The sequence below is a fragment of the Pogona vitticeps genome, chromosome 3 (assembly GCF_051106095.1).
Source record: "Pogona vitticeps strain Pit_001003342236 chromosome 3, PviZW2.1, whole genome shotgun sequence".
NCBI lineage: Eukaryota > Metazoa > Chordata > Lepidosauria > Squamata > Agamidae > Pogona > Pogona vitticeps.
Window position 1 is genome coordinate 182,357,786 of NC_135785.1, and position 23,726 is coordinate 182,381,511.

General features: G+C 42.2%; 1 protein-coding gene across 6 annotated transcripts in view; it reads right to left on the bottom strand.

The window, feature by feature from the left end:
- The window catches only part of ARHGAP6 (Rho GTPase activating protein 6), a 253,727-nt gene that overhangs the window by 33,007 nt on the left and 196,994 nt on the right, over positions 1-23,726 (bottom strand). For all 6 annotated transcript variants that reach the window (XM_020786749.3, XM_072994371.2, XM_020786748.3 and 3 more), the window contains one exon: positions 5,308-5,379. In XM_020786749.3, the coding sequence (XP_020642408.3) occupies positions 5,308-5,379 (72 nt within the window). The remainder of the gene's footprint in view (positions 1-5,307; positions 5,380-23,726) is intronic.

The following is a 23,726-nucleotide window of genomic DNA, read 5'->3' on the forward strand; positions in this document are numbered from 1 at the left end:
AATGAGAACACTCAAGGCACATCTGTGCAAGGACGCCTACATGTGCTGTGCCGTAGAGAGCAGAGTGTTTGTTTTGGACAAGTTGCCTGGCAATGGAAGGCATTCGCTTTATAAAATAAACTTCTGAAATGCTTGTTAAAAACACAATTGTGCTAGCAGTGAAGAGAACATTTTTCAACTCACTGTCAAGCATAAAGGGGAAGGGTAGGGGGTTGAGGGTTGGCTATGAATGTTGTTTAGGGACAGCGTGGGCTGACCGTGAATCAAGTCACTGCAGCATACTCCTGTCCTCACAGAGAGGAACAATACTGAGAGGTTTATTTAAGTGGCTGGGCATAATGTATAGTTCACAAAGGAAAACCTCACAAAGAAAAATGGAAAGCAATCAGTTTTGCCATTCCCTTCACATTCAGCACACATACAAAGCATACTCTGCCAGTTTCACCCTGTGCATGTTTTCTTTAGGATGGGTTACTAAATTAAAAAAAGGTAGCATCCAGGAGATGTTAAGGCAAATGGTGAATTTTAAAAGTTCTCAAGAGAACAAAATCCAAAGAATGCACAATGTCCAGAGAGATATTCGTATGTCACAGGCATTCAATTTAAAGGCGCCTTTTAGTATAAAATATATACTGTGAGAATGTTTACAAAATCACACTTCAAAAGAGCTGAACACCAAACTTAGGTCATAAGGTTTAGGGCCTCGATACTTGGCAGAACGCCTTCTACCACCAAGATCTACCCATGTCACTCGTGCGAGCCAGGAGGTGAGGCTGAGGAGCCTAACGCCGAGGGAGGCCCGGAAGGAAAAGACAAGAAATCGGGCCTTCTCGGCGGTGGCTCCTTGCCTCTGGAACAACCTTCCCCCTGATATTCGCGCGGCCCCCTCGCTCGGTATTTTCAAAAAGCAATTAAAAACATTGATGTTTTGGCAGGCCTTCCCTCCTAGTTAATTCCTGATCCCCTTCACTTTTCTTTCCTAATGTTTTAACCCAATGGTTGAAAGCTTTCTATTATGTAATTCTGTTGTTTTTATAGTGCTATCCCATGTTGTAAGCCGCCTAGAGTGGTCTATCGACTAGATAGGCGGGATATAAATAAAATAAATAAATAATTAAAAAAAGAAAATAAATTACTGCATGTGTGAAATGCAACCATACACCACTATAAGCCAGACATGAATTGTTTACTATGTATTTTCCCTCATGCCTGAAGAAGTGGACTTATCCACAAAAGCTAACATTAAAATGTAATAGTTGGTCTTCAAGGTGTCACAAGGTTTTTGCCTTTTTAATTCCCCCCCTTGTGTTTTAACATATATATATGTTGACCTAGGAGAAGGAAAACTCTGATTTCAAACCTCCACTGCCTTGTGGTTATATCCACTCATGGAAAAGGATTCAGGAGTTAACCTAGAGGCAAAATCCGGAGCTGGAGTCCTGAAGGCAGCTCGTGTCGTTCTGCCAACTCCTGCGACGTTGCTGGAACCAGTCGTATTGGCTCTTGCCTTTCCATTGGACCATTTCAGCAATGTGGAGAGGGGGGGATCTGCTGCTTGGGTAACAGCTTATCCTCCATATTACTTTACCTGGGCTTCATGCTCTGGAGAGGACACTCCTCGATTCACAGCATGTTACCATAGTCTCTCTAGACTGAATGATGCCTATACTATACTATGTTGACCGACATTGGAGAGAAAGACACATTTACTTCAGTAATTCCCTTACTCTAGCTGACCGTATCATCTTGCTGTTGCCATTTTAATCTACTTTGTTGACTGTTATTATAATTTTAAATGATTTTATTGTTATGCTTTTAATGTTGTTGTGCTTATTGTTAAAATATAAATATAAACAATGACTCAAATAAACTGCAGCATGTAACAATCTAGACCAAATAATACCTGCCAATGTGAATGAGAAAGTAGTTTGCCTAGATATCCTCTGCATGTTCATCTACAGGATAGCCCAGGCTATTATGCTTGCAGGAGACAAAAACACTCTGGTTACTATCCACAGGCCAGGTAGTTTTAGGTGCCTAGCTCCATACCTCCACTCAGGAAACTTCAAAGTGAAGTTTCTGGAAAGAACTGCAAAGGGGTCAAGCAGGCTGGCTGCTGTAAAACTGATGGCAAGAGTGCTACGTCCTTGCTCTGGGGCTAGGAAGGAAGGGGGAACTTGGTTGAAACCAAATTGTTATTTATTTATTTTATTGTGTTTATTATATAATGTTTGTCATGCACTATTGCATATTGTAAACTGCCCAGAGTGCAACACTAAGAGGGCAATATGAAAACAAACAAACTCTGAGAATGGCCCTACTATGAGAGCACTGTGTGTGAAAGTAACTAAGTGAAACCCGGCTGTGAAGGGATTTTCAATGATTTCCATTATTGGTCTAATTGCCAATGGAACATTTATATGCCTTTTTGTTGTGCCATCAAGTCATTTCCCATACTGTATATGGTAACCTTATGAATGAGTGACCTCCAAAAAGTCCTATCATCAGCACACTTGGACAGCTCTTGCAAACTCAAGGCCATGAATTTCTTTAGGGCATCAAATCATCTCATATTCATTTCCGTTCTTTTCGCACTCCCTTCAACTTTTCCCAGCGTTACTGTCTTTTCCAAGGATGTATGAAGTATGTTAGCCTTAATGTAGTCTTTTATCTTTTAGAGAGAATTCAGACTTGAGTTGATTGTGCACCTTCTTATGCAGGGGTCCTCAACCCCCAGGCTGCAGACCGGTACCGGACCATGGCCTTTAAATGACTGGGCCATGAAATCTTTGAGGGCCAAAAGAATGTGCATGCATGTACATGCACTCTGGCCCACCCGCAGGCACAAATGCACAAATACACACACACACATATGGAGATTAGTGCTAAGATCCAGGCCTCTAAATTTATTTTAATACATGTCAATAATAAATTATATACTCAAATTATGCTTCAAAGTTATGATATAGATAAAACGGCAAGTCAAAATTATATGCCCAAAAGTTGAGCAAAGAGAAGGGGATGCTAAATACACTATTTACATGGGGCACCAGTCTGGGATATGGCCAACACATTTTTATGTCTCGCTGTATTGATGGTCTCGGTCAACAGTGACTAACCAACCCAATTTTAATTATGCTAAATTCTTCTATAACAGGTCAGACTTTGGCAATCAGTAAGAACAAGTTTTTAGTGAAATTCAGGTTTGCTTCAGGATAACTCAGGATTGAGTCTTCTCACTGGGAATACAGTGAGTATGACAATAAAGATGTGTAGATCTCTATATTCAATGCTAGAGAATGGATACAAACAAAGACGATCAGAGAAAACCAGGCTTTTATTACTTTCTCAGCTTGCTGAAAGCAGATTTTCCTCTTTACGAACTGTGTTGGCAATCACCATGGATAATGTATAGAAAGAGACTGCAAAATATTGCCTCTTTTTTTTTTGTTTCTTCATGCATTTTTGCTATAAATCACATTTGTTTTTATACAATTTTTTTTTCAGTCAGATATTCAAAGGCCAACAACTCACTTCAAATCTTCCCTGTGCTTTAAACTTATATTTCCCACTGCTCCTTCAGCACTGGCTATGGGGGCTGGGACTGAATGAAACTACAGTACACCAAAATGCGGGATTGTGTGTGGGGGGGCAAACGTTGCATACCCTTTCTTTAAAGAGTTAGAGTATAACCATGTAACAACGACATTAAGACTTCACAAATGAAAAAAAAGCCCATACATTTTAAAAGATATATTGCATCCTTATTTTGAGGAGTTTTCTTAAAAAACTATTTGGAAACCAGTATCTGGGATAATATTTATTGTTTGTGTATTTAAAAAATTTTTATCCACCTTTCTCCTTTAAAAGAACCCAAGGAGGCTTATATTATGAAAAGACAATAATTAAAGCTAAAAATAATGAGTATTCAAAGGTGGCTTACATCATTAAAATATAGTATTTAAAGCTAGAAACAATAGGTATTTTAATATTTAAAAATAACAAACAAATACCACTCTGAGAAATAGTAAACAAAAACAATACTAGAAACACAGTCTAAATAAGGCATAACAATCCATTTAAAAATCCCACTCAGGCAGCCAGTCACTGAGGGATAGCTTGCATGAAGAGAAAAATCTTTGCTTGTTTTCTGAAGGACAGCAAAGATGAGGCCAAACTGTCCTGTGGAAGGGAGTTCCAAAGTCTGACAGCAATAACAGAGAAGGCCTTCTCCTATGTCCTCACCAAACACAGACCAAAAAAGAGAGACCTCACTCAATTATCTTAACACCTAATCAGGCTCATAATGGGAGAGATACTGTATGTGAGATAGCTTGGCCACGAGCCATTTAGGTTAGAACTAGGACTTTATTTATTTATTTATGAGATTTTTTTTTTACCAATGGTGTCTGAGTGGCATACAACAGTATTAAAATTTTAGAAACATTAAAACCCATTAAAAATAGCAATATTATAATATTTGAATTGTGCCCTGAAACAGATCAGCAGCCAGTGGAGGTGCTGTAACAGGGAGGTTATGTGATCCCTGTCACCAGCCCTAGTCAGAAATCTGGCTGCTTTAATTTGGACCTGCTGAAGTTTTTTTGACACTTTCCAAGGGCAGCCCTACGAAGAGCATGTTACAGTAATCCAGTTGGGGTGTAACTAAGTTATATGTCACCATGGCCAGTTCAGACTTCACCGGGAACATGCATAGCTGACACACTACAGTGGTGCCTCGCTTAACGACGACAATCCGTTCCAGGAAAATCGCTATTAAGCAAAAACATCGTAAAGCAAAATTAAAAACCCCATTGAAACCTGTTAAATGTGTTCCAGTGGGGTAAAAACTCACCGTCCAGTGAAGATCCTCCATACAGTGGCCATTTTTGCTGCCTGTATAGCGAGGAATCTGTCCCTAAGCACAGTGGGGAGCCATTTTAAGCACCCGACGGCCATTTTGAAAACCCAACGATCAGCTGTTTTTCATCATCGTAAAGCGAAAATTGGTTCCCGAAGCAGGGAACCGATCATCACTAAGCGAAATTCCCCCATTGTTTTGCGATCGTAATTGAGATTGCAAAAAGATCGTCATAAAGTGGATTCATTGTAATGCGGGGCAATCGTTAAGCGAGGCACCACTGTACTTTTAATTGTGCAAATGCACTCCTGGCCACTGCCAAAATTTGTTTAAGCAAATAAACAAATCTACCAACATACTGCATAATATAGTATGTATTGTAATTATGGCTGTATTTATAATATGCTATGCACCCAGCTGATACAGATAACAAAGTTTTATTGTACCTTTATCTTTGTTTTTTTCCTTTCCAAGAGAATCCAGTTTCTTTCGTAGTGATTTCTTCCTCTTTTGCCCATCTGGAAATAAAATAATAATAATAATTCATTTTTATATTAAAAGTATTAACATAATTAATTTTGGACTAGAACAGTGACTATCCTGAAGAATGTAATGGGAAAAAGAAGTAGGACTAATAACTTTGGAGTGTGCACGCATGTGAGTCTATATTAAAGCGCCGCATGTGTAAGTAGTATATTTAAAGAAAAACGAACAAAACAGTACCCACTAGCTAAAAAATCCTGGAAAGGTGATGACAATGATGATGGTTTTGAAGACTTCTGCCAAACTTCTACACATCCCAGAATGTGTTCCACTGTCTGTATGCTATATTCTTAGATTCTAGGAGCAGTTTATTTTGTATTACTTAAAAGCTCAACGGATCTTTGCTCTTTACATCTCTGATTTTAAAAAAGGAACACATAATGGCAAGAATCTTGTTTGTGCAGCAAAGGGAGCCTATCTATGGGGCTGCCCACCTGCTGTCTCCTCTACTTCCTTGTTTCTGGGAAGCATTCTGGTCAATATCAGAACCTACTGTACTTTGATTTCTACTTTTTTAAAAGTCCATGTGCCAGTTTAAAGACAAAGGCCAGTTTAAGCATATCCATAAATCAATTTTTTAGTTACTCCTTTGTATCTAATAATTGTGTGATGCAATGGTAACTTTTCAGTTACTTTTGTAGATTCAAGATTCATTATTTCATTCATTTTTTCCCTGTGAATCTGGAGCTAAAAACAGAAAAATCCACCTGTGTGAATTATCATCATCATAATTATGCCTGCTACTACATGCAAAGAGATGGTTTTCAAATGCTCTTAAATGTCCATTCTGAGTCATGAGTAAACCACACTTTTCCACTTCATAGTAGATCCAGATCTGGATTATAGAGCTCTGATTATATATGCCTAAAATGCATTGCAGCACTGTGCTGCTTTTCACAGTTTCTTCTGTCGATTTGTAAATTGGTTGGCTCTGGCTTTTACTATGCCACAGTTTACTTTTGAATCAAATATAAGGATTGTAAATATAAAACAAATAATAAATAAATAAAAAGGATTGTAAACATAAAGCAAAGTACCACTATGATGCTTTCTATTTTTTGTACATTTTACTCAGCAAATAATTGTTCAGAAATTGTTTTTTCTAGGCAGAAAAGGTTTATATTTTGAAAATAGCATTTTTAACTTTGTAATTTTTTTTCTATTGCTGCAGTCAGGGTGATTCTACGCATATTGTCACATCATTCTCTTATTCATCTAAAAACAACCCTATCAGGCTTGGTTTTTTTTAAAATGAGGTTAATTAAGTAGGTTTTGTACATGTTAATGTCTTGCAGGATTCAAATATTTTTAAAGTAACTAAGTAGTAAGCACTTAATTTTTGAAAAACAAAAAAATTAAAAGCATACTTTTTAGAAGTTAAAACTGCCATGTGGGCCTTGGGACTCTAGCAATATCTTATAACTCTTTTATAAGCAGTATCTCAAGTTCTGGTCAGAGTGTGTAAATACTCAATATCTACACCCCAAAAGCTGGCATAAACATTTAGCTTTGCACTGCAGAATTTTCAGTGCTCTAGAAGGGCAAGCAATTCATTGTTCTTCCCGGTCCTTTTGAAATATTTGGCATGGCTTTTCCACAGCTGCAGAGGCAACCCCTTCTAACAGCCAATGGATTGCCTCATTCTTTCCTGAAGATGTGGTTCAATCAGATGAGAGAAGTGCTATGTGCTGTGCTCCATGGGTGTGGTCTCTGTGAGGTTCTTCATATACTCAAGCTGGATGACAACATTGGGTCAAATCAGGCCATTTACTACAATACACCACCGTCTTGTACAACAATGTAGTGCTGTACAAACCTTTCTCCCTATCTATGAACCGCTAAAACAGAGCTTCAGATACCATCCTCCAGACTGTGCAGTGTTATGCCTATTTCCTGTCCATTCTTGAGGTCTACACACTATGTTGACACTCCATCATTGAAACAGATGGAAAGGGAAGATGGAAAAGAGAGGTACTCAAATTTATTGGATTGTATAATTAAGAAAACTTGTTAAAGGTATTTTGTTGCTGTCGCCACGTGCCATCAAGGGCTTCCAGGCATAAAATATGCCTTGAGGTATGCAAGATGTTCAAAGAGTCGCTCACCATTTTCTCCTCACCTGCCCCCAGTGAATTTCCATAGCCAAATCGGGATTTAAACCCACATCTACTGAATCCTAGTCAAACACTCTATCTAATGAACTAAATAAAATAGTTCTCAATTAAAAACAAACATAGTTGAGGTACCGTATTGCTTTTCATAAATGGAATTACACCAGAAGTGTTTTACTTTTAATTAACTAATTTAGAGTAGGTAACTGTTTTAACATGTCACTTAGTGTTCCGTGATTCTTCTGATTTTATAATAGTATCATCTAATACAAATATTACACAGTGAATTTAAGATGAACAAAAGTTCAGCAGCATGGTACTAAGCAAACCTAATTATCTGCCTTAACTTGCCCTTTTTAGGGCCAGTTTTTATTGAAGTTGTAAACTTAAGCTCTCACATTTTAATGATCCTCCCCACAAAATAATGTAAATACTGAGAACTATGCAGTGCCAGCATTATCTTGTTGACACATCTCAGATCATTATGAACACAAGGCTGCCGTTGCAATGTGAAACCAAACGTTCATCAAGCCCAGCATTATGGACTACCTTGAAACCTGGGAAGTTCACAAAAAGAGCAAAGGAAGGGAGCCCACACCTTCACATTGCCTTCAGCATCTAGTAATTGGAGGTGCATTGCTTAAGCTACAGAGATGTTCCATGTACTGGATTGGGAGGGAGGGCACAATCCAATATTCAGAACAGAGGAAAAGCAATACCTACTCACCTCCTACTGCAAGAATAGAATGCTTAAGGAAATAAAAGGGAAGGGAAGGGAATCTAGTGGCAAAAGAAACACAATTCCCAGAAAATGAGGCAGATGTTTGCTTGCCCACCCCTTCTCCCCCAGGAGTCAAAAATAATCTTTCAGCCACTCTACTGCAAAGGTAAACAAAACATTGCCCTAACGGACTTGGACAAATGGCCACTGGTGGAGTTACTATTTCGTTCTTGTTACTCGTAAGTTATGAGTAAATTAACTTATTACATATGTGCAAGGGAAAATGTGGGAGCATAGTTTTGTTGAAAATGTTGGCTTTTTACTATAATAATATAAAACCTCTAACTCGCAGAGTCTGAATACAGCAATTTGAAGCATATTGATTAAAAAAAACACTTTGTAGAGTAAAATTTCTCCCCTTGTGTCAGTAACTGATAGTTAATAATCACTTATGTCTTTGGTAAAACATTAAATAATATTTACTGTTTAGAAACATGCAAAATATAATGTAACTCATTGTGCTTAGACATTTGGTATTTGTTGTACATGTTCCTGACTTATTAACAGACATATTTTCCTCTAGTAAATATCTAACTCTCACACTATATCTGTGAAGATTCTCAGTCATCCAGGTGTGGTTATCTGGAAGTTGAGTCATGGCAACTGGACTTCTTTCTCGTTAGGCTGAAGCATTTTGCTACCCCTCCAAGTACTGTAGCTTCTTCAGTCTGAGATTTGGTAGGAGAGCCCTGATATATCCTCCATGTTGGTTTCACTTTCCCCTGATATCAATAGGCTGGTTAGATGGACAAACTCTCACACTGTAATACTATTACATTTGTAAGCCCTATATGGCCTGATAAAATCCTGTTAGTTACATCTTTAACCTTGTCAACCCCTTTCAGCCCTATCTGACTCCTATTATTTTATTTATTTATTTATTTATTTATTTAATTTATATGCCGCCCACACTACCCAAAGGTCTCTGGGCGGCTTACAGCATTTAAAATACAATAAAAAACATGTACAATTAAAATACAATTAAAATATATATAAAATTGCCATCAGACCCACAGTTAATATTATTTCAGTTAAAAGCCTTCTGGAACAGGAAGGTTTTGACCTGGCGCCGAAATGTCATCAGTGTCGGCGCCAGACGAATCTCAGTCGGGAGGGCATTCCATAGTCTGGGGGCAGCTGCCGAGAAGGCCCTTTGTCTACAAGCCATCCCTCTTACCTCCTTGAGGGATGGCTCTTTCAAAAGGGCCCCCTGGCTAGATCTTAACTGCCGGGTAGGCTCATATGGAAGGAGGCGGTCCTTCAGGTATCCAGGGCCCAAGCCGTTTAGGGCTTTATATGTCAAAACAAGCACTTTGAATTGGGCCCGGGCAGCAACTGGTAGCCAATGTAACTTGTACAGAATCGGCTTGATATGGTCCCTGGCGGCCACACCACTCACCAGCCGTGCCGCTCGATTCTGAACCAGTTGCAGTCGCCGGACCGTCTTCAAAGGCAGCCCCACGTAGAGCGCATTGCAGTAATCTATACGGGATGTTACCAGTGCATGTGTAACTGTCATGAGACTCCGCTCGTCCAGGTAGGGCCGTAGCTGGTATAGTTTCCGCAGCTGGAGGAAGGCGCCCCTGGCCACTGAGTCCACCTGGGCTTCCAGTGTTAGACTGGGGTCCAGGAGCACCCCCAAGCTGCGGACCCTGTCCCTTAGGGGGAGTGTAACCCCATTCAGGGCAGGGAGATGGCCCTCCAGCCTGTCTGGCGAAGCACCCACTAACAGCACTTCCGTCTTGTCTGGATTGAGTTTCAATTTATTGACCCTCATCCAGTCCATTATCAGGTCCAGACACGAGTTCAGCACAGAAACCGCCTCACCTGGATTGGTGGAAAACGAGAGGTAGAGCTGAGTGTCGTCAGCATATTGCTGACTCCTCAGCCCAAACCTCCTGATGACCTCTCCCAGCGGTTTCATGTAGATGTTAAACAGCATGGGGGACAGTATCGAGCCCTGAGGAACCCCATGACATGAATGCCATGGGGCAGAGCAACTGTCCCCCAGCACCACCCTCTGGACACGGTCAGCCAGGAAGGAGCGGAACCACCGTAAAACAGTGCCCCCAACTCCCAACCCAGCCAGCCTATCCAGAAGGACACCATGGTCGATGGTGTCGAAAGCCGCTGAGAGGTCCAGGAGTATCAACAGGGTCACACTCCCCCTGTCTCTCTCCCGGCAAAGGTCATCATACAGGGCGACCAAGGCAGTCTCTGTACCAAAACCCGGCCTGAAACCCGATTGAAATGGATCCAGAAAATCCGTTTCATCCAGCAGCGCCTGGAGTTGCCCAGCCACAACCCGCTCCAACACTTTGCCCAAATAAGGGAGGTTCGCTACTGGTCGGTAGTTAGCCACCAGCCTTGGGTCCAGGTTTGGCTTTTTAAGGAGTGGTCGAATTACTGCCTCTTTCAAGGTGGTAGGGACCACTCCCTCTCTCAAAGAGGCGTTCACGGCCTCCTGGACCCAGGTGCGAACCCCCCTGGCTGATCTTCTAATTAGCCAGGATGGGCAAGGGTCGAGCGGAGTTGTGGTAGAACGGACAGATCCAAGCACCCTGTCCACATCCTCAGGTCTCAACAATTGAAACTCATCCATTAATTCCTGACCAAAGCACGGTGCGCTGGACACATCCTCTGATTCTGCAGTAACTGTGGAGTCCAACCCACTGCGAATCTGAGCGATTTTTTCCTCAAAATGGATGGCAAACTCATCACAGCGAGCTGATGAGCAGTCCAGGACCTCCACCGGATTTCCCGGTTGAAGAAGATCCTGGACCACCCGAAATAGCTCGGCTGGGCGACATTCTGAGGAAGCAATACGGCTGGAGAAATATTGCCGTTTCGCCAGCCGTATTGCCACGAAATAGGCCCGATAATGGGCTCTAAGTCGTGTTCGGTCGGACTCCCAGCGGGATTTCCTCCACCTGCGCTCCAGCCGTCTCCCCTCTCGCTTCATCGCCCGCAGTTCAGAAGTATACCAAGGGGCTGTCTGGGCTCGGCGAGCAGGGAGAGGGCGCTTAGGCGCAATCGTGTCAACGGCCCGGGTCATCTCCTTATTCCATAGGGTGACCTGAGCTTCGACAGGAGCGCCGACCATATCAGACGGATAATCCCCCAGAGCATTCAGGAATCCATCTGGATCCATTAGTCTCCGAGGGCGGATCATCTTAATAGATCCCCCACCCTTGCAGAGGGAAGAAGAAGCTAATAGACTAAACTTGACTAGGAAGTGGTCTGACCATGACAATGGGGTCACAACCAACCCCTCCACATCCAAACCACCATCTTCCAGTCCCGTTGAGAAAACCAGGTCCAAGGTATGGCCCTTCTCATGCGTTGGGCTGATGACACATTGAGACAGCCCCATGGTTGTCATGGTGGCCATGAAGTCCTGAGCTGCCCCAGTCAAGGGAGCCTCGGCGTGAATGTTGAGGTCCCCCAGCACCAACAGCCTGGGAGTCCTCAACACCAGGTCCGAGACTACCTCCGTCAGCTCAGGCAGGGAGACTGTTGGTACGCAGCAGGGTGGGCGGTACACCAACAGAATCCCTAACCTGTCTCGCGAGCCCAACACACAATACAGGCCCTCAAGACCTCCTCTCAAAGGGATAGGAAGCCTGGTCAAGGAGATAGAACTCCTATAGACTATAGCAACTCCCCCTCCCCGACCCTCCGAGCGACCTTGGTGCTGGACCGAGTACCCAGGTGGACACAGCTGGGAGAGGGAAACACCACCCTCCTCTCCCACCCAGGTCTCAGTAATGCACGCCAGGTCAGCCCCCTCATCCAGAATTACATCATGGATGAGGGCAGTTTTATTTTGTACTGACCTGGCGTTCATCAACAGCACCGTGTGGCTCGAGGGTTTGCTGATATGGTCACCTGATACCATCTGGTTGGGAGTAGGACTAGAAGAGAGGATAGATGTAAGATATCTAAATTCTCTTCTCCTACGCGGGCATGTTCTACCCCCACCGCCATTCCTTCCCCTACCCAGCACCACCTCAATGGCTGCCCCCTCCAACGCCCTCCCCCCTTCCTGTTCCATTAGATCCGCTGTGGGTCTCTTCTTAATTGATGGCAATTAAAAACAATTTAAAAAGCATTTAAAACATATATAAAATAAAGCATTTCTAAAGCCTCCTGCAGACACAGAGGGGGCCAAGCAGCTCTTCTGGAAAAGAGGGCTGGCGTCCAGCAGGTGCCCAACCACAGTCCACTGCCTCTCACCCAGTGGCTGTGGCCGGCCGATGGTCCCTGGCTTCCTCCTCACGCAGGCACGCTGGTCTGGTCAGGTCCCAAAAGCAGCTCTGGCTAAGAGCTCTCTCTCTCCCTCGGCCAGGTGGCTGGTGTTCAAAGGGGATGAGGCAGCCGGAGCAGCAGGACCTGGTCCTGCAGACACAGAGGGGGCCGAGCAGCTCTTCTGGAAAAGAGGGCTGGCGTCCAGCAGGTGCCCAACCACAGTCCACTGCCTCTCACCCAGTGGCTGTGGCCGGCCGATGGTCCCTGGCTTCCTCCTCACGCAGGCACGCTGGTCTGGTCAGGTCCCAAAAGCAGCTCTGGCTAAGAGCTCTCTCTCTCCCTCGGCCAGGTGGCTGGTGTTCAAAGGGGATGAGGCAGCCGGAGCAGCAGGACCTGGTCCTGCAGACACAGAGGGGGCCGAGCAGCTCTTCTGGAAAAGAGGGCTGGCGTCCAGCAGGTGCCCAACCACAGTCCACTGCCTCTCACCCAGTGGCTGTGGCCGGCCGATGGTCCCTGGCTTCCTCCTCACGCAGGCACGCTGGTCTGGTCAGGTCCCAAAAGCAGCTCTGGCTAAGAGCTCTCTCTCTCCCTCGGCCAGGTGGCTGGTGTTCAAAGGGGATGAGGCAGCCAGAGCAGCAGGACCTGGTCCTGCAGACACAGAGGGGGCCGAGCAGCTCTTCTGGAAAAGAGGGCTGGCGTCCAGCAGGTGCCCAACCACAGTCCACTGCCTCTCACCCAGTGGCTGTGGCCGGCCGATGGTCCCTGGCTTCCTCCTCACGCAGGCACGCTGGTCTGGTCAGGTCCCAAAAGCAGCTCTGGCTAAGAGCTCTCTCTCTCCCTCGGCCAGGTGGCTGGTGTTCAAAGGGGATGAGGCAGCCAGAGCAGCAGGACCTGGTCCTGCAGACACAGAGGGGGCCGAGCAGCTCTTCTGGAAAAGAGGGCTGGCGTCCAGCAGGTGCCCAACCACAGTCCACTGCCTCTCACCCAGTGGCTGTGGCCGGCCGATGGTCCCTGGCTTCCTCCTCACGCAGGCACGCTGGTCTGGTCAGGTCCCAAAAGCAGCTCTGGCTAAGAGCTCTCTCTCTCCCTCGGCCAGGTGGCTGGTGTTCAAAGGGGATGAGGCAGCCAGAGCAGCAGGACCTGGTCCTGCAGACACAGAGGGGGCCGAGCAGCTCTTCTGGAAAAGAGGGCTGGCGTCCAGCAGGTGCCCAACCACAGTCCACTGCCTCTCACCCAGTGGCTGTGGCCGGCCGATGGTCCCTGGCTTCCTCCTCACGCAGGCACGCTGGTCTGGTCAGGTCCCAAAAGCAGCTCTGGCTAAGAGCTCTCTCTCTCCCTCGGCCAGGTGGCTGGTGTTCAAAGGGGATGAGGCAGCCAGAGCAGCAGGACCTGGTCCTGCAGACACAGAGGGGGCCGAGCAGCTCTTCTGGAAAAGAGGGCTGGCGTCCAGCAGGTGCCCAACCACAGTCCACTGCCTCTCACCCAGTGGCTGTGGCCGGCCGATGGTCCCTGGCTTCCTCCTCACGCAGTCCCTGTCACATACTGTATTGGACTCTGTCCTTGTCTGACACATGTTTGTCCCTGTCATATGCTGGACCCCATCACCATATGAGTCACATATCATCTGACAGATTTGATACCTGCCTTATATAGTTGCATGACTGACTCCAGACACATTCTGATTGGCCAGAATGCTATGCTATGTAAATACAACATTCTGGTCTTTCATAGCAAACACATGCAAACATATATACAGTGTTGTATAACTATATATATACCATAGTTATATATATGGTATTTGTCACTTTTTTGAACAATACATTTCAAGAGAAGCGGTCATTTTACTTTATTTAAAAAGCGTAAATGGTTCTCTACAAATCTGTGTTAATAAAAATGAATCTACTGTGTTATATGCAAAAACAAAAAAGTAATTCTAAATTGACTATTGTCATGTTTAGATACTTATTTGTTGTACTGTCCGTATACTATACGGTATTTGTATAAAATATGAACCCTGGCTGTTCTGCATTTGTAAAGTATGTCAGTTTTGCATGTTCTATATGAACTTGCTTATCTGCTTACACATGAGGATGATTATTGCCACAGTGATACTCTAAATCTGGAGTGTGCTATGGTACACAATATTATGCTACCTTAATATGTAATACAGTGGTCTCTAACATATTAGTTTCTGTCCTAGCTAACTAGTGAAAATGAAAGATGTTTTATCTCATGCTTTCAAGCTTTTAAAACCAACCAAAATCATGCAAGAAAGTTGTACAAAAGAAAATAGACAATAACTATGGAAGAGATGGACTATATGAGCTTCCTGATTTTCATAATTTTCATAATTCTATGTAACCAAACTATGCTTGTGTAGCTGGACAAATGGAGTAATTTTCCAGACAAATTGCCCCAAGTTATGAAATACATTACCAGTTGCAACACTGAGTCACATGACTCAGTATGCCACTGATGGTGACTACAGTGATTTTCTAACTTAGGACAATATTCCTCCAAAAGTTATGCCTTTTGTGGAACAGGATTTCAGCCAATATGGCATAAACATAGATGAAGAACTAAGGTCCAGGACATGAAGCCTCTGGGCCTCTGATGACTAACAGCCCCAGCCGACTACAACACAGTATTAGGTAGATATCAGTAATTTCTAGCTCCCTTGGGAAAGCTGCTGAGGTAGAATATTTGGGAACTCTGGAACAAAACAGTAAATAAACTATTTTTGAACTGCTTAGCTACCAATGAAAAGCTGAGTCAGACAACATGTGCATGCTTCCCTATACAGTGGGGTCTCTACTTAAGAACTTAATCCGTATTGGAAGGTGGTTCTCAAGTTGAAAAGTTCTTATGTTTAATCTGCATTTCCCAGAGGAATGCATTGAAAACCATTTAATCCGTATCTGCTCTTTTCCATCCATAGAAACAACAGTGGAACCTCTACTTAAGAACTTAATCCGTTTTGGAATGGTGTTCTTAAGTTGAAACGTTCTTAAGTTGAAGCAAAATTTCCTATAGGAATGGACTGAAAACCAATTAATCCGTTCTGGCTGTTTTTTTTGTTATGTAGAGGTGCGTTCGTGCATTGAAGCATTAGTTCCCATAGGAACTAATGCAAAGCTGGTTAATACGTACTCTACCACTAGGGGGAGAATTTTTTTTAACCTAAGGTGACCTAAGGTTAAAAAAAGAGCAGGAAAGGTTTTTTTCCTGTTCTTATCTTGGATTTCTGTTCTCAAGTAGAAGCAAAATTTAGCAAATGGAGCTGTTCTTAAATTGGATTGTTCTTAAGTAGAGACGTTCTTAAGTAGAGACCCCACTGTAGTTGAAAGTAGTATGCTCTGCCCAAACTAGTTAACATTAAGTCACTCTGTTAACTGTAAAACACATTATGTCCACATTTGGATACAATGGCTAGAATTTTGTTACTTAGCATAGTAAACTGTACTAGAGGCCTGTCGAATCAGTGGGGATTTGGTAAGTCAGCTCCTCCATTGGTTCCACTGATTTAAACTTACTTACTCTAGTTATGACTTACTATACTTAAGTCTCAACTAGAACAAGACATTGTACACTGAATCAATGAAATGTACAATGGATTTAGTGAATGACTTACTGAATCCCCACTGATTCAATGGGCATACTCTGGACTTACTAGGCCGTGCAACAGAATTTCAGCAAATGATTAAGCTAGGATTCCAGAAAATTCTGGCCTATTACTGTGCAAGTGGGATTGGATACACAAAATATATAAACTTCTTGGTTTGTGGAAAAGAGGAGCCATAATCCACAGGAAAGAAATCCCAATAAACTAATGAAAACCTTTCTACTTCCTTGGACCATAATAAAAGGTGACTAATCCCAGTCAGACATACTGAGATCAGTCAACTTTCACAATAAACTAATGACAGAAAAAAGGTTTGTTCAGTCACTCCCACTTGTCTTCCAAGAAAAGGCAAGTGTGAGTTATCAGGCAGCATGCAGAAGCATGTTGCTTGTTACTGATAATTCAGAATTTGGTCAGCCCTCATTTTGAAGAATTTTGGCTTTCTGTTACGTCTGAATGTGGCCTATGTGTGAAGGCAAATATGTAATATGTAGAATTTGAACAATTTCCGACATCCTCCTTTTTCACCAGTTTCTGTTCACTGGATTTTATCTGACAGAAAATGTATGAAAACACTCGATTCTACAAGCAATATTCAGAGAGCCAGGACTGCCATAGTTCCTGCTTCAGTTCATATAAGCTTACATTGTTGCCTAATAGCACACAAAACTTAAATGTGCCTCTTCCTACGCTGTTTGGTATATCACCACTGGAAAGTACTGTACTAGCAGTGAAAAACTAAATTGCAGGTGTTAAAACATGTTGTTGACAAAATCCACATAACTTTCCAATGATTGCACTGTATACTTAGCCAAAAGAAACTAGCAAAATCATCTTATACACAAAGAATACCCCAGCAATACAAACCAAAACTGTAAAATGAATGTTTCCACTGTATGTTGAAATGGATTTTTAAGTCAATAGTGTAATTTATTAACACGTAGATTTGCATGACTCATCCTACAACATACGTTTATGCTTCCAGGCTGGCTGAAGTAGCTCTAAGGAAATGAATAAATGAAGGAAACAAACAAAGGATTAAAAATATAGACCACTGCCATCAAGTAGGGGTTGTTGATGGTTGCTCAGTCCCGTATTACTCCCAACAACCAAAGGAGCATTTCTTCTGCCTCAACTGCATCAGAGAAAGTTCATGGAGCTGAAGCAAAGTTCCACAGTGTCATTTTCCTTAGCTATCATAACAACTTGGGTAGGACCTAGTGAAAAATGTTTCTCTCTCCCTCTGACTCCACTCCTGAGCCCTATTTCAGAATACAATGATCAATTATAGCAAACAAAGTTAGATAACTAGATTCAACAGAGTTGTATTCTTTTGTCTAACTGTCCCTTGTGGCCGTTTCAGTTCCATTATCAAAACTGGAACTCAGACCAAAATGGGTCCAGATAGTTTTCATCCAGTAGTGTTTGAAATTGGCTAGGAGCCACTCAGTGCAACATATTGTCTAAAAAAGGGATATTTGACTATGCAGTTACAATACCTTAAACGATGATATAGTAAACAGAATTAGCAATGGTAATTTGCACATTCTTGTTTACATATTAATCTTCATCAAATCTTAGCTGTAACAGCTGAATCCACTGAACATGATAAATTTATTCTGTAGCATCTTTCAGTACTCATAGCAGCTTTAGGATGTGACTTACCAATATCAAAGGCCACAAATTTTAAAGCAAAAGTAAAAGATCAAAAGGATCTCAGGATCAAGAGCTCCTTAATAGGAATATGTGGAGATGCAGTGACTCCTGAACCTTAAAGCTGACTTTTCAGGCTATTTCATGTAACAAAGTCAGCCCCAAATGTCATGCACACACAGATGAAAGACAACAGGAAATGCCAAGAGTTTCAGCCAATAAATCCCACAGAGTTTTCCCAGTCCAAAAAAACAACTCCACCCCCAAAATTCAGTTCTTTAAATGAACTAATGGGAATCTTTGCTGATCAAGAATTGCTGAATTCATTACTCCTTGCCCATGAGGGAAATTATTTTTCCACTTGTAACTTTCCTCTCTGATTTAGAAATTAGCAAATTATACTTGCTGGTAACACAATATTAAACCAGTATGTTCTTTCAGCTCAAATCTCTCCACTCTTTTACTGGCTTCAGTAAATAACATTTCCTTCAAAATTGTAAGAAACTGAAGTCATCCTTATTATTAGACCTGCCCTAATTCAACATTCGGATAAAAATCTTCCCATAGCACCTATTTGAGCAAGTGATTTTATTCTCAAAATATTATTTTATTTTTCTAGCATATCATATTTTGCTCTATTTCCTGATATATGAAAGATAAAGCTTCTTGAAGCACTAGCAACTGAACACGACCTGAGATACAGAAAGAGACAGTTCCCTGCTAAACTGCATATGCAAAACCTTTTCGGTTCCCTCCCCCTTTATCTCCCCCCCCCCTGACTCTCTCACCCATATACTTTACAAGGAGCTTCAAAACAAGCACTTTGAAAATCTGTCAACTGTAATTTTCAGCAGTTAAGAATCTACACTGATAACCTTTACGTTTCTTTTCAAATATAAGATCTATAGGTCACCTTAGGAGGAAAGCAATGACAAACCTTGACAGCATCTTAAAAAGCAGAGACATCACCTTGCCGACAAAAATCCGCATAGTCAAAGCTATGGTTTTTTCCTGTAATGATGTATGGAAGCGAGAGCTGGACCATAATGAAAGCTGACCGCCAAAAAATTGATGCTTTTGAATTGTGGTGCTGGAGGAGGCTCTTTAGAGTCCCCTGGACTGCAAGAAGAACAAACATATCCATTCTAAAGGAAATCAACCTTGAGTGCTCACTGGAAGGACAGATCCTGAAGCTGAGGCTCCAATACTTTGGCCATCTCATGAGAAGAGAAGACTCTCTGGAAAAGACCCTGATGTTGGGAAAGTGAGGGCAAGAGGAGAAGGGGACGACAGAGGATGAGATGGTTGGACAGTGTCATTGAAGCTACCAACATGAATTTGACCTAACTGGGAGACAGTGGAAGACAGGAGGGCCTTGCGTGCTCTGGTCCATGGGGTCATGAAGAGTCGGACATGACTAAATGACTAAATAACAACAACATAGGTCACCTATTTTGATTAAATGTCGCCACTTTTCCTGGGTTTCCTATATGTGCTTATGTTTCTTAAACATGATTACTTCACTAGAGGAAGGATTTTTTTTGACAAAATATTTGCATCTCTCTCTTTTTACAATAGATGGGACGTGGTGGCGCTGCGGGCTAAACCGCAGGAGCCCGTGCTGCAGGGTCAGAAGACCAAGCAGTCGTAAGATCGAATCCACGTGACAGAGTTAGCTCCCGTCGCTTGTCCCAGCTCCCGCCAACCTAGCGGTTCGAAAGCATGCAAATGCAAGTAGATAAATAGGGAACACTTTGGTGGGAAGGTAACAGCATTCCGTGTCTAAGTCGCACTGGCCATGTGACCACGGAAGATTGTCTTTGGACAAACACTGGCTCTATGGCTTGGAAACGGGGATGAGCACCGCCCCCTAGAGTCGAACACGACTGGACAAAAATTGTCAAGGGGAACCTTTACCTTTACCTTACCTTTTTACAATGGGTTGGAAATAATATCAACTTGTAGGTGCAACACAGAAATTAAATATATGGTTTTGCTTTCAAACATGTTTGCCATTGTAAAATTAAAAAATTAAAAACAAACCCTCACAATCTTAACAGGTTGAAAAAACTTTGCCACTCCTTCTCACCAACAATGTTGGGATTTCATGCCACCACAGTGAAACCCACAAATTTGGAAAGAACTACAGTAATTAATCTGAAGTTCATATAGTTACAACCAGATATCCTTTCTAACAGCTGTTGGACAGTGAGTCCTTGCAGGATTACAGCCAAGAAACAAGATATAAGGTATCAGCACAATATATTTGTAAATGGACAAAACAAACAAACAAAGAAGCAAATGGGTAGGTGACCTCTGCGTTTCATCATCACAGAACATCAGCTGACAACTGGAATGGAGAAAAGATCACTCAAGGCACGGGGGGGGGGCTGGGGGAGAATGGACTACTTTGTTTGAAAGGAATGGTCCAAATAGGAACACTCCTTTTAGAAGGCAGAAAATATCATTTGATGGCCTGCAATTCAGAATAGTATTCTGTGTTCCTATTTAACTTGTGATAGAAAATTAGGATTGGTGGTGGGCAGGGTTATTACACAAAGAAAAGTTAAGATGTTAGCAGTATAGCTATTTACCCAATTTTGGAATCATTGAATAGCTGGTCAGTTCTCTGATATATTCTGTAAGGTGAAGTGGGAAGACTTCAGCTTTGTGGTTTTTTTTTTTTTTTAAAAAAACAAGAATCCCAAGATCAATTAATCACATCCTTTCAGAGAAAGCACACACTTCGAATTAAACAATGTAGGTAGTGGACTGTTCATGTGAATCACCTAGGAGTAACAAATTCTTGGTAATCTAAAGTACTGTAGATACAGCTCAATTTTCTGCTCATCCCTTTTACAAAGAAATGAAAGGAATGCCATTGCTCCACAATAGAAGGATATAGATGAGAGGTGAGGGCATTCAGCTGCCTGTAAAGAAAACGAATAATTCAAGATGGGATTGGGGGAGATGGGGACATGCCTTTGGAGAAAGAATTTTGGTTGTCCATCTAGTAAACATGTGTTGTTCCTAACAAAAGCATGTTCAAGCAAAGCAGAACACCCAAATCATTGCTTTAATGAAAGACAACATGGACTATGGTCACAAAGATGTCTTTTCTTCACATATCTTGTTTCAACTCCATATAATTTGTTTAGTGTTTTGGTTTAATTAAAGAAAAATCCAAAGACTTTCTCTTGTTCGAACATTTCTCAAACCTTCCAAAGTGTTTAAGGAAAAAAAAAAAGAAAGTGTCTAAGGAAAAAAAAGATTTCCATAGGAAGGCTATAGAAGTTTAAGCAATGGATTATGCAAAGATTGTTCTCACAAACTGGCCCAAATCAGAAGAAAGTATTCACCAACAAGTTCTAGCTAATTTTATTGGTTGACTCTCAGCCTCTTTCCATTCAAACTATCTTTTTCTAAATGCCAAGAAACAAACTAAGAGTACAGAGTTCACAGCACCTTTGCATTAAAAACACAAACAGAACCAGTGTGTTCTGTGAGAAGAGGATGATGATGATATATGGGATCATACTAGGGAAATTTAACCCTTTCGCCCTTGTGTGACATCCTGAGGGATGTGCTTTGACTGAAGCTGCCATTTGTTTTAGTGGCAATGCCCCTACTAGCAATCACTGTGGAACTCTGGTTAAAAGCAAAGGTGAAATTGTGTTGCTATCTGCTTTAGTAGGGGGGGTTTCTTTTAAATGACCTGGGATAAGGGGACAGATTAATCTAACAGATTTGTTGGTTAAAGATTACAGTGCTAGTGGTCTGTAATGTCCTGGAGGAATAACTGTTTCTAAAACAGTGAAGAATTTCTGAAAGTGTATCTGTATCTGCAGTTTAGTGTGTTTCATACTTAAGCAGGCTGTAAACGGAGAGAGAAGATTAAGGTTTGGGGAGTGAAACTGCTTGGTTTGTTTTTCTAATCCTGCTTCTCTCCACCAATGGCAAACAGAGAGTATGTTTATTAGTAAGGAAGAAGAAACTGCTCTTTATGAGCCTTCTCCGTTTGACTGTGGGTAGTTCTACAATTTGACCAATCTCCAGGAGGCAGTGGAAGATAGGAGGGCCTGGCGTGCTCTGGTCCATGGGGTCATGAAGAGTAGGACACGACTTAATGACTAAACAACAACAACAAGTTCTACAATATAGTTGGCCTTGAAAAGTGTTTGGAAGTATGGAAGTGTTTGGAAGCTATGGGCAGTGAAAAAGTCTGTGCTCAGATTGTGTGTGCACTCTTAAAAACCTTGTATGGCTTGACTGAAACAACTGCACTGGCTTCCAATTGATTTCTAAGCTCGTTTCTAAGGTCCTGATTTTGATATAAAAAGCCCTAAATAACTAGGAGCGGGGATAAACGGGAAAAAATGCCCCCTTCACATAGGAGCCTACCTGGAATTTGAAATATTCACTGTAGGCTCTGCTGCATGTCTCACCCCCATGAGGAGCAGGCTAGCAAGCACATGCGACCAGCCTTTCTCTACTGCAGCTCCTCATTTCTATAACCCCTTCCTAAGTGAAATCAGGCCATTTCCACCCTTACTGGACTTCTGACAGCCCGTCAGGACTGTACTCTTCCATATGGACTTGGTGGTAAAAACTGGCTTTAAAAATGGTTTTTAGTTCATTTTTTCAGAGATTGCTTTTACTTATTTTATTGCACGTTTCTTATGAAGCTTTGGGGGAAAACAAAAAGAAAAAGAAAAAGTGATTAATAGAGCCTAATGCCATTCAGCCACTTAGTGACTGACTGAAGAGAGAAGAGAAGAAAAACGAAATGCTGTACATCAGCCATTCTCAATGGGGGCCATATGCCCTCCTGAGTGGCCCTGGCACATTTGAAGGGGGGCACAGACTGGAAACAACTCTCCACACACTACTTTCTGTTCCAGCCTATATTTCTTTCATATCGTGTTTATGGCCATGGTCAAGAAAAGGTTGAGAATGGCTGCTCTAGTGGAAACAACCACCTGGCCTGCAGAGTCCACCAAGATCTGTGCAGACCACACCTTTCTCACAATACCTACAATATGAAGGTGCACTATACCGCCTAGAGGTCTACAGCAGCAGCTCTCGAGGCCATATTGATCTGGATCTAGCCTGTGTCGCCATAAGAAATGAACCTGTGCCAGAATGCTTCAGATATTGATTTCTCCATGTTGGCTTATGTAAGAGAATGAAAAAAAATGCATCTGCCAATTTATACTGCCATGTGGATGGTCTTTATGTAGACCGTATAATCACTGAAAGTTTCTCGTTGCTATTTTGTTCCACTTTGAGATGGCCGTCCAAGGTTCTGGACTGGCATTTTCTCTAAACCAATGGTTCTCAACCTTTTGTACCTTACATCCCACCCATCACTCAATTAAAGAACCTGAGTGACATCACAATAGAAACAAAAAGCCACTTCTGAAAGGTCACAAGCATAAAATGGGTGAGCAAGGGAAGTGAGAGATGAGGAGAAAAAGCATATTCAGAGTTGCTACTAACATGGAAGGAGATTACATATATTGTTGGTAAAAGATGGGACATCACACTGGCAAGAAGATACAGAGATGGTGGGGGAACAATTTTTTGCATTCCGCATCCCATCTAGACTAACTCTTCCTCTCATAAGTGGTACGTGAACCAGTGGCTGAAAACAGTGCTTGGTCCAAACCTTCTATGACAACTGTCACATTTTACTTACTTACTTACTTACTTACTTACTTACTTACTTACTTACTTACTTACTTACTTACTTACTTACTTACTTACTTACTTACTTACTTACTTACTTACTTACTTACTTAAATGCTCCATTAGTAAGATGTCACTATTCTGGGCAGTTTACAATATAATAAATATATAGACACATAGCAATAAACTATAAATAGTGGGGGGGAAACATTTAGACAG